A 12,086-nucleotide genomic window follows, 5' to 3' on the forward strand; every position below is an offset into this window, starting at 1 on the left:
TGCATACCACTACGTCCTTACGGTGATCCTTATGACGGCTAAATGTTCGTAGCCTCGAGCTGCCGTCTAGTATACGTGGCAGAAAGCATATTATGGCCGCCGAGAGCACGCAACTCGACGCGTATGTAATCTCGAAGGCCATGCTCTTTGTTCCACTTGGTTGTATTGCCCTCCGCCAGATGGCAAAGCTAGTCCATCCCTCGTAATCCCTCGCGTGGAGGAAGTAAAATTCTCTCCCGATTCTTTTCTGTCTCCATGGCTCCTTGCTTTCCGCGCGTTCCTATCGATCAGGCACAACAAGCTCTCGACGGCTCGATAGATTTCACAACGGTGGCGCCTCTCTTCGGAACGTCGTCAAGGATAACCTTTATTATTTTTTCGCCTTGTCGACAGGTGGCGCGAACTCTCAGTTGACGGTTCAGTCCCCTTCGAATTTAAAAGAATTTGGAAGTATCATCATGATCATGAGACTATATCGCTTTTCTTCTTCATTTATTGTATCACATAGCTACAGGCTATATGCAATGCAAAATTAGCAGAATAATATATGACTTCTAAAAGCGGGTATTTCAGATTTGTGCCGTAAATTCCATCGATAACGAGGATTTTATCTTGTTCTTTTTACGCTTAACCTTTTCTTTTTACCCGCTTTTATACTGGCCTTCGTCAGTCAGCTTCTCAAGTATCGCGTCGCAGTTTCATTTGCAAAACAGCAGGAAATATTCACAAAGGAAAAAAAAAAGAGGCAGAACAAATTCCTGACGTTTGTCGATTGAGGAGGAACTTTTTTTCAAGTTTTCGGCAACGGTGCATGTAAACACATCACGTCGTATGTTCGAACATTCGTGTGTAGTCCCTGTAGTCGCCCGTCAACCATGCTTCCGTGTATTGATCAAGCATGGGCCTATTCACTAATTCTTGATACATTGGCGATATAGTGGGCGCAATGTCGAGTGTGAGATGAAGTGGATGTGTGTAGATAAAGCACGAGAAACTTATTATGCCAGGAAGCGGCACTATTCCCTTTGTCCCTGTTTAACGAGTGGTATCGAGGGCGAGCTCGACCACTAGAAAAACTGGCGCTGCCGTCGGCGTGACGTGGTATGAAGGATCACGTGGACACAGCAGCCGCGTCGGCTGCTTTGGAAGCGCCGAAGCAGGCTGAAAACGAAAGTTTAGAGCCCCACCTGCGCTGTGGTTCTAAGTGGGGATGTTCTCCTGCTGCGAGTGTCTGCTTGACAACACTTGAAAACACTACAATAGGTAGTTGCTTCCTTTGAAGGCGTCCAACGTGGCAGGCTACTGCTCGGTGGCGCAGTGCCGGACGTACGCAACGGAGCCCGGTGTCAGCCTTCTCACGTACCCACAGGACATGAAGCTGCGTGAGGCTTGGCTCGCGAACCTTAGAACCGGCAAACAGCCATCGGCGACAACTCGGGTGTGCAGCCAGCACTTCCGCGAGGATTATTTCTGCTACGGCGTCGGGACTGCGATGTTCGGCGAGCAGCAAAAAGTGCGCACTGAGACGCTCGGCTGCGCGCGCTGCCCGGCTAATGTCATGAAGCTCTGGTCTATGTATGATTTTGTTGATGCTAGAAGCTGGCAAGTTCACTGGAACGGAAAGGGAATGGTAAGAAGCACTATAAAAAACAAGGCATGGCATATGCTCATGTTTGTGCTAGCACGAAACAATCAATGTACTTGATTAAGAAAGAAAGAAACGGGAAATCCCTTGCTGAGAAGGCCGATAAACATACAGTGCGATGAAACTTGAGAAATAATGATATTTCAACATCAAAGAATTTAGAAAAAAAAAAGACAGATTGAATCGTCCCGACGGCATATCAAAAGTCACCGTAGTCGTCGAAGTTTCTAGTTATAGCGAAATTATTTTTGAGCAGCTGTGGCAGCGTTGCTTGTGTACAATGTTTGCTTGTGCAGAGTCAAATGCTCATACTGCGGCGTAAACATCATGGCATGGTGCGAAGACGTGCTCGCACCGAAAGCGAAACATTGTACGCGTACATGCATGCACATGCGCAGTCGGTCGCCGCGAAGCCGTGTGATCGCTGCATTGCGGCTTCATTCTGTTACTCTGCATTTGGTTATACAGACGGCCCACTACAAGAACATACTGCACATAGCTGTCGTCGACTGCCTACCTTTCAAGTAAGAAACCGATTCGGGCGGCTCCATCGCGGCGACCGCGCGGATTGGGCGTTCCACTGTACGTATTCAGTAAAGAGAGAGCGTCTGTAAACCATTCTGCGCTTTCTGTTAGCCTGAGATTATTACTTCGACAGTAAAAACTTCTGTCGCTTCGAGAGTACTTACAGAAATGCCTAGGAGGGTTCCAGCGTGGTGTTTTTATCGAGTTCCAGCAGCCATACATACGTGAGGAGCGCGCCACGTGATCCCTCATACTACGCAAGCGAGGCGCTTCCGACAGATGGTGACTCCGTAAGTCCTCGCCGCCACTGCTAACCCTTGCCGACGTTCTGGAGTTGAAGTCCTTGCGCTGAAGGTTGGCGATACAACGCTGGCGGAAGAGTGAAATTTTGTTTTTAAATCCTCGAGGAAAGCCGTCGATTGAGAAAGGTCGACAAAAGAGGCATTCTGCTTACGCAGCCGAGGTCCGTGGACCTGGCCATTTATTTCGTTCCTTAATACGCCAATCATTATTTTGACAGCCAACTACACCAGGCGTCTTCCCTCTGCCGTTCCACATTTGGCAGCAGGAGTGGAGCACAGTGCGCTAGCGAACGCCCAGTTGCGTTTCCGACAGCTAATCGCGCAGTAATATAGCGCAGAAGCGCTAATTGCTTCGCATTCGTGCGCTTTCGCCGAGGAAACGTGAGGCGCGCAGCCGAAAGCACTACCTCGTTTGTCTAGAGCAATCCGTTCAGTGAAAAGGGTCTAAACGGGGAAAGCGAGATCCTTTGTGAAATATTCTGAGAATTTGTGACTGGATCCCCCCAGTGATCACTCAGCACTCACCGGGGACGAAAAAAAGTTCTTGCTGTGATGAGATCCGAATATCGCGTTTGAATCGCTGAGCACTGTAATACAATGTGCGCTTAGGTCTCTTTATTTACAGAGAATGACTTGCCCATGGTTTCGATTCGTTCCTTCTTGTTGCGCAGCTATCTAGATATTACGAGGGGGCGTCATTCGCAACTGAGAAAAATGGTCTTCTGTCGTCTCCTTTCCTTGTGACGTCAATTGCCTCTTTACTATTGGTCAGTAGTGCAGAGTATTTCTTGTTTCGTAGATTTAGTGCACGAAATCTAGAGGAAAAGCTGGCCAGAAAAAGTGGAAACCGCGAAGGTGCTACCATGTTGCAACGACTAATGTCTGCAATGCTAAAATTTTCAAAATATTAGGCAAGAAGAAGCATCTATAGGTGCACGTACTCTTACAACAGGTGTAAAGTTCATTCCCGTACTTTTCGGAAAGAGGTTATTTATAAAATTTTGACGTAAAATGAACGGTGCGGGAAAGGATGCGTTTGCAGGAGCGCTAGCTAGATGGCATCGCCGTACTGATGGAGGCCCATGGATCTCGTCATCTGCGCCTGCACAGAGTAGCAAGATGGCGGCGCCCTTGCGGTGGCTGATTTCAATGCTATGGGGAGCTTTTCCTCTAGAGTTTGTTATGTTGACTGTTCTTTTTTTCGTGTTATTTGCGAAACGCAGCTGCCTTTCCTGCTGCCGATCGACCCGGCGCTGACGATAGCCGCACGTTTAAATCGCTTGCTACTGTATCTGCATGCGTCATAAATAACGTGCGTGAACGAATACGCGTAGCGCCCACTATTTAGTCAAGCGAGACAGTCGACCCAAGACTGATTAAATATTCATGAAAGCTAAGGGCGCGAGAAGGATGAAATATATGCTGTCAAAATTGGACACTATAGTATAAGCCAATAGAAATCTCTATCTTGTTGCGCGATTTTAAGTTGTGGGAATGCGGCATTTTCACGTTAATCTGCACATGCGCAGGCGATAGAGGTTAGATGAAAGATACCTTAGGAACTATCTGCAGAAACAGCAGAAAATTATTAGGCTAAGAAAACTTGTAATACGTAAATAAATATCCTGCTTCTAGCACTGCTTCCATCGAGATGCCGATCTGGGGACTACGAAAACTAAAATTTCGCCAGCCTGACAGCGGAGCCCTCCACGCCGCTTGCATTGGTCCCTTCTGATGAAGTGAACCACTGAATATCAAGCACAACGTAGCTGATATATGGCGTTCATATCGAATTGTTTGTCGACCCAATTTGATCTGCTCCGAAAGTTAGCGATTCGAAGAAGTGCTTCATGTATCAGATCAGCATAAAACAGGCAACATTGCTAGGAACACTTGCGCCATGGCATACAGAGCACAACGTTAGAACTTCTTTATTACAGAATATGTGCTGTGTACGGAAGCGTCCCATCATTTCTGCGGGGCTGATGTTGAACCTAGAATCTCACTGCAGAACTGTCGGACCAGCTTCTTCCCAAGCTCCGAAGAACCGGACGGCTTGTGTAGTGGTACGGCACGAGGTTCAGAGGCTCTGGGGACAAGTCATTGTAGATGAGCCGCAGAAGGCGATGAAGAGCCACCAGCGAAAGGTAAATCTGTTTCTTCGTCGATATCCGACTGCAAGAACTGCTCAATTTTCGTACTATTCCGCATACTATAGTGCGTATAGTACCTGGTTTCACATATTCGACTGCTAATCGAGCTGTTATCTCGTACATGTTGGCGTCCGCTTCGAAGTTCGCCTCGGAGATTTGACGGCCGTTGAGCTCAAGTCGAAGCTACGGGGATTTCGGCGATAGCACATATCAAATACAATCTGGGTCAAATCGACACGGGGAAACACCGGCTCTACAACATAAGAAACGTGATATCAAAACAAACGACAAAGGCTGTTGCGTACAACTAGTACAGCGAACAGAAATTCCACGAAAGCACGAAAAGCGACGATGCCGAAGCAGACACTCCGGCACGTGATAAGACTTTGCATGTAATTCAGGCACAGGCGGTGCTATAACTAATTGCCATCGCATCAAGGTGCAACTCTCCAGATTAGTACTAATTTACAAGAAGCGCTGTACATGTTACGATTTAAAAACTGTGGCCCCATTGTGGACAGTATTTCTAGGTTGTCCAAACCGATTCCGTTGGCGAGAAAGCTACAGCAGTTAAAAGGCACGATGGCGCCTAAACAAGTGTTCATAGAAGTGTTGACAGGATATTTATAAAGACATTACAACTCAATTTCGGAGTTCAAGTGTTGAAGCAATGTTACAAGAATGCCCAAAGGAAAGTGTTAGCAAATTGTTAAAAGAAAGTTGAGATCTATGAACACGTAACAAATTAAATAATCTTACTAACAAGTTTAACTGAAAATGTTCCTAGATTGTTGTTAGAACGTTGACGGAAAGTAAAAAAAAACACGTTTCAAATAAGAGCTGGCTGTCAGTTATTGATGGGATTTATTAGTAATGATTTTAGGAAGCATAAAGAAGATTCTAACCATTTCAATGAACCATTCGTGGGTTCAGGTAACTACGGTCAACTACAACAACAACAACAAAAAATACTATTGAATTCTGCTAAAAATTTTTAGAAGGGATCATCACCAGTTCTTGCATCAATGGTCGATCTCTCATAGGGCTCTACCTTTCCGAATTTTGTCCGCCTAGAGAATCCGGTCCTAGCGCCGTATCGACAGCAATCGCGAGGCGCTCAAGGAAAGGCACCAGCGTGCTGCCCATCGGCGTGCGCAGGAAGTCGTCGGGGAGTTCCAGGATCTCTCGCGGGATGGAATTGCCGGTCAGGAAGACGGCGACGTGTTGCGAGAAGTTGTTGCAGTTGTGGCGGAAAAGGTCGTACGTGCTGGCCTTGTAGCTGTACTCTCCCAGTTGCCACATGTAATCCAAGAAGACGTCGTGCGGCAGCTCCGTGCGACCGAGGCTCACGACCTTGTCCGGTTCCTGGAGAGCGGTCTTTCCCGCCGGACAGCTGTCGATGCCCGCCGAGCCAAAGAAATATTCCGTGCCGTGGACGACGATGCTCGTGTGCCACACGCCGGGCAGCTCCTTCCCGAGGAGAGCGGGAGAGAGTTCCTTGGCGAGTCCCTTGGACAGGTCGTACACGTACAGCAGTACTTCGAATCCGGTCTCGGCGTAAACACTTGATTCGTTCGCCATGTCGCTGATGTTCCTGGTGAGCGGAAGAAATGTGGCGGCTGCTTCGGCGTTGCGGTGCAAAAAAACACTGCACTAGACGCTGTCTTCAGCACGGCAAAAACTCAGGCTTCCGGTGAAGAGGACATTTGCTTACGTTGACGGCCCTTGGAAGGATGTGACGCGCTTGTGGGTGGTTCTGCTGCGAAAATATCGCAGTTTTGTCCATCACGCCACCTGGTGCCCCGGCACTGAGGCTCCCCTGGAGTCGAGACCTGAGCAGTGGGCGTGTACTGTGTGTTCCTTGCTGGCATGACTGTTCATTTTTCATCCGATGCTTCGCCCCATCGCTTTTGCAGTCATGCGGGAGCCGTGGTTACAGCTGATTAGAGCGGCTGACCCATGACGTAACGCGACTGCTACTGCGAGATACCGCTCAGTCATACCCGCCAGGCATTGGTGGTCCTCGCATAACTCGCGGTACGACACTGCGGAACATCGCACAGAGTGAATGTTCGCTGCGGCGTGTAATATTGGTCACGCATGCGCACTGCGGGGGTCTCGAGGTCAGGCTAGCTGCGCCGAGGTGTTAGGTAGCGCTATGACGCAATTCTGTCTAGAATTTTGTCTGAAGCGATGGTGGGCTATCAAAACCAAGACGTGTTTGCATTCATGTTGTAACCTTTAGTAGCCTTCCTGTAGCTATGTACCATCTCGGGCAATGCGGGGTCATCCTTAAATAATGGGAGAAATAGAAATTTACCGCGCGCTCGCGGAAGTCCGTCGCTTTTCACCACCGACGTGCAGTTAGTGGGCGATTCGAATTGGCAACGCTGGCTAACTCGAGAGAACGAGTACGCAGTGGGATAATACATGCACATGCATTCTTTACTGAACTTGGTACTCTGCGTCGAATCTTCAATAGTGGCTCGAGCCCCTTGATTTTGCAGAATGAGGGGGCTCTATTCTGCAGAAAGTGGCGGACCTAGTCCACTATGTGGCGTGCGTCACACTGGCCACTTCCAACGCTAGAACAATCGACAATGCCTGTCCTATCATGAGGTTCAATTGCGAGATAATCTCTGGTTAACCTCCCTGTCTTTCCTTTGCCTTTCTCTTTCTCTCTCTGCAGTCTGCTCGGCGGCGCTTTCAGAGCTAAAATCTCGTAACCGAGTACTGTCAGCGTCTACTCGAAGGCACAGAGTTTGAGGCACGTGTCTCAATAAAATCCTCATCGCGTTGCCTACTGGGAGTCGCTATTGAAGCGCAGCCTCTACCGTGGCCGGAAGGTGGCGCTGTCATTCGTCGGTGACACGAAAGTTAGAGAAAGGGAGGAGGTAAATTGGATGCAAGGAATGGGTACAAAATGTGCTAATTGCTCTACAAGCATGGCAGTTAAAATATCAGGAAATATAGTTAGTTGGATTACACTGAGTGCCTAGATTTTTTTTTATGCCAGTACAGCATACACAGTACACCAAATTTGCGCAAGAGGGTGAAGCATGTGTCTGGTGCGCAAAAACTGCAGAGACGATTCAGCTCACTCTAATGGATTACAGAGATATTCAGCGAGCCAGAACTGTGGGAAACATTAATGAGAAAGTTGATAGGAACGTTAAGTTGGTAGCGATGGAGATCAGCCAGGTTTCGATGCGAATATTGATTAGCAAAAGTTGACAACTGGATCGCCATGGGAATAACATAAAGCAGGGATAGGCAGAATGCTGGATTACTGAGTTTATGGTAACACATATTTAGCTCAGACAGGTTAGGCAACTGTTAGAAGCGGATGTCATTACCGACACATCGTCAGCACCGGTAATATTGTCAGTGCTTTTGAATACGAGTTTCGAGTAAATGCTCGTTAATGATTACATGTGCAAAGATAAATTTCATGGTTTAATCATTCTATAGACAATAATTTTTTAGAAGCGCCACGCACAAATGCAAAACTGCCGTGCAGTAGTTATGCCACCATGTTGGGGCAGGTAAACCTTGATATGGTTCTGAGCGTGCGAGTTTTTGCGAACTTTTGCGAACGGAGAGGCAGAAGAGGCAGTCGCTCCGCTCTGTCTCAGCTTTTCATCACGACAACATTGTGTCAATGAGTGTTCGCGGTCACCGAGGGAGAGGTATTCCGATTTGCCTGTGCGCGTCGGACACCATATCTGCGAATTAGTAAGCGAATTTTCACTGCAATTTATACGGGTTATAAAACTACGAATCTATTACTTCGCGCGTGTGATCATTTGCTATCGCTATCAATGCTTCGACTTTCCGGCGAAACTGCGACATGTTTTGGGTCCCCTTCGTTCGTTTTTTATGCCGGCCTTCTTCCAATGTAGCTTCACAAATAACGTGTACGATATTCCCTTGCAGTTTTATTAGCAATGCAGGACCAAATTTCGACAATAAAAAAAATATGCGCAGATCATATCCCCGATTTCTATCCATGTAAGCGAAGGTTTCTTAGTGTTGAAGAACTGCGCATCGAAGCACGATACGTGGTACGTACACCCTTGCAATTTTTTTTAACCAGAGCGTGTGAGCGTGAACCGCAAGACGCGGCAGCGGCGAGCTACGGCGACTGTATCCACGGGCGCGCAAGGCGACTTGCAGTTCCGATATAATCTGCGGCGCTATTCGCTTCGGGAGTGTCTCGCGCCGCTACGGGGCCGCTGAGATGCCGTGGGATCAACGATCACGCGTTCCGGTTAAAAAAGTTTGCAACCGTTCGCAAGGTACAAATCTCCTTATTTAAAGGTTACGTCATGTCCATAGTTTCCGGCTGTTTCCTTTACCTATGTATTTCGAGGTGGCGCCATTCACAACTCGGAGAAAAGGGTCTTCTGCATTATCTTTTATATAAGTCTGATGGATCGAAATGCCTATTTCTGATTTGTTTGTAGTTCGGAGTACCTTTGTAGAGTTTCCTGCTAAACGCAACTGCTTTTGCCACTGCCGAAACAACCGGTGCTGGCGATTTCCGCAGGTTTACATCTGTTGCTACCATGCGCTATTAACTGCGTGCGGGAATTAAGAACAAATGCAGAGCACGACCTTTAACCGAACTACGCAGCCGACAAGGACTGATTGCATATGCGTGGGAACTTTAGCGTGCAGAATGGATACAGGATAAATGGCCCGAATTGGGCACTTTATAAGACGATAGAACTCTGCATACCTTGTTGCTCGTTTTCCACGACATTCGGGAGCGCGGCATCTTGACGTCACTGTGCACATGCGCAGTCAATAGAGGTTACACGAAGCATACTTTCGGAACTGCAGAATCTAACTCGGCAAAGAAAACAAAAGTATCCCTTTTTTTATCGGTATATGTTGATTGGTACCTGACGTTACAGAAATCAAAGGATGGCCGAAGTTGTTCGTGTGTGAGAGGAACATAAAACAGACAACACTTGCGACTAAAAAGCTTGCACTGTGTTAGATGACGTATCGAACACAGTGCCAACTCAGTTCTTTGTTTACTACGGTATAAACGCTGTGTATGGAAACGTCCCATCACTTATGTCGTCTTGATGTGGAGGCCGAAATCCTCCTGCTGATATGACCGACCTGCTTCTTGACGCGCTCAGAAGAACCGGACAGCTTCCGTAGGTACGGCATGATTTTCCCGATCCTTGCGGACACGTCATCGTAGCTGACCCGCAGAAGGCGATGTAGAGCCGTCACAGAGCGGTAAGCCTGTTCTTCGCTGAGATCCCCCTGCAAAAACTGCGCGATGGCCGCGGACAGCCTCTCGGCAGCGTCATCGAACAGCTCCCTCGTGGTGAGATTGAAGACGAGCGCGGCGCCGAACTCCCTCGCGACCAGCCGGTCGCTAAGGAGCCCGTGGACTACGGCGCGGACAGTAACTTTAGCGTTGCTGCACACCCGGCCGCTGTTGTCTCTCCACTCGGTTATGTAGAGCAGCCACTCGCAGCTGGCGTCGTGGCTGCACAGGTTACAGAGCAACTTGAGCCCTTCGTCCTGCTCCTGGGGAGAAAGCTTCGCGATTCGGTTGACGTAGTTCATGACGACGTGCTTCCTGCGGTCCTGGTGCAAGAGGAGGATGACGTCCTCATTTAGAGCCGCCGCCTGGAGCATGCGCACTAGTGACAATCGCGCCGCGCACGTTATGTCGCGCGACGTCAACAGTTTTTCTAACAGGTCGAGCAGCTCGGGGCCTAGCGCCCAAGCATCGTCGCCAGTGGCGACGAACTCGCAGAGCTTGTGCAACTGTGACCGCTCGTTTGCGGTGATTGCGGTTGTGTTCAGGTGTCCTTCGAGTTCCTTGAAAGCGGCGATGCCGTCGACCTGCGGGTAGAAGACGGGTTGTTCTACGCCGCTTTCATCCTCGTTCTCTTCACCACTTCCTGCATCAGAACTAGTCTCTCGTGGCACTTCACCGCGAGCCAAGCCGGGCTGCGGACGGCACCGGCGTTTCGGGGAGGGTGAAGCCTTCGTGCTTTCATGTGCTCCGTATGGAGATCTCGGCCCCTTACTAGCCCTGCTCGAGGTGCACTCAAAGGAAGTCCCCGGAGTGCTACCAATTGACTTCAATTCGTCGGAGGGTTCCAGGAACTCTGCCGGAATGGAACGGCCGGTCAAGCACAAGGCGACGTCTTGCGAGAAGTGGTTGCAGTTGAGGCGGGACAGGTCGTACGAGCTTGCCTTGTAGCTGGACTCTCCCAGTTTGCGGACGTACTCCAAGTAGGTGTCGCGAGGTATCTCCGTGCGACCAAGGCTGATGACTTGGCTCGGTTTGCCGAGGACGGTCTTTTCCTGCAGTGGGCAGCTGCCGATGCCAGACGGGCCGTAGGAGCATTCCGTGCCGTGGACGACAATACTCGTCTGCCACATGCCTGCCTGACACTTTCCGGGGAGAACGGGAGAGAGATGTTTGACGGGTCCTTTGGACAGGTCGTACACGTGGAGCTTTACTTCGTAGCTGGACTCGGCATAATCGCGCGATGCGCTTGCCATGTCGCCGAGACTTGTGGCCAGCTGAAGAAAGCTGGCAATTTGGTGGCTACTTCATTGCCTCGACGCAGTAAGCGCTGCAGGAGACGCCTGAATAAGCTGTCGTCTAATCTATAATAATCCATAATAAGAATAAGCTGACGAATAATCGGCTGCTACATCAGCCAGACGGCGTGACTTCAAGATGAGAAATGATTTATCATATACTGGTCCCACCACGCAACACGCTAGTGTTTTTTTACCTCGAGACAACATAAGCGACCAACCAGTGGTGAAGAGCGCACGTTTTGGGCAGCATTATCATTATCTTGCGAGTTGCAATTGACTCAGCCCTTCTTTGCTGTGTGAGAAGCGTTCAAATTTCGGCGTAAAAGCTGGTGTAAGTATCAGCGTAAATATAAGCGTAAAATAACGGTAAAATACTGATAGCAACGCGCGCGTCACACGCGGACGTTCGCACGACGCTAGTGGCGGCACCGCCTTTTCTCGTTCACTTCACTGCTTATAGTCTCACCACGTGATGACACCTGACTAAACTAGAAGCCACCGCCTTACGTGCATTTTTTGCATTATTAAAAAAAAAACGCTTTGTCGTAGCTTCTAATGATGTTAAAGGTTGTTAATTTAAATTGCAATAAGAATAAGAATGGGCTGGGGTGCATTTGGCAGGCATTCTCAGATCATGAACAGCAGGATGCGATTATTTCTAAAGAGAAAAGTGTATAACAGCTGTGCCTCACCAGTACTCACCTATGGGACAGAAACCTGGAAACTTACGAAAAGGGTTCTACTTAAATTGAGGAAGACACAACGAGCTATGGAAAGAAGAATGATGGGTGTAACGTTAAGAGATAAGAAGAGAGTAGATTGGGTAAGGGAATAAACGCGAGTAAATGACATCTTAGTTGAAATCAAGAAAAA

General features: G+C 48.6%; 2 protein-coding genes across 2 annotated transcripts in view; both read right to left on the reverse strand.

Annotated features, from left to right (window-relative positions):
* Positions 1-6,605, reverse strand: part of LOC142559226 (uncharacterized) — a 12,583-nt gene extending 5,978 nt beyond the window's left edge. Inside the window, exon 1 of the mRNA XM_075670854.1 lies at positions 5,677-6,605. Within this exon, the coding sequence (XP_075526969.1) occupies positions 5,677-6,206 (530 nt within the window). The 5' untranslated portion in view covers positions 6,207-6,605. The remainder of the gene's footprint in view (positions 1-5,676) is intronic.
* Positions 6,606-9,571: 2,966 nt separating this feature from the next.
* Positions 9,572-11,346, reverse strand: LOC142559522 (uncharacterized). Its single transcript, XM_075671105.1, has one exon. The coding sequence runs from the start codon at positions 11,166-11,168 to the stop codon at positions 9,705-9,707; it is 1,464 nt and encodes a 487-aa protein (XP_075527220.1). The 5' UTR covers positions 11,169-11,346; the 3' UTR covers positions 9,572-9,704.
* Between the last annotated feature and the right edge of the window lie 740 nt (positions 11,347-12,086).

This window comes from Dermacentor variabilis, chromosome 10, assembly GCF_050947875.1.
Source record: "Dermacentor variabilis isolate Ectoservices chromosome 10, ASM5094787v1, whole genome shotgun sequence".
Taxonomy (NCBI): Eukaryota; Metazoa; Arthropoda; class Arachnida; order Ixodida; family Ixodidae; genus Dermacentor; species Dermacentor variabilis.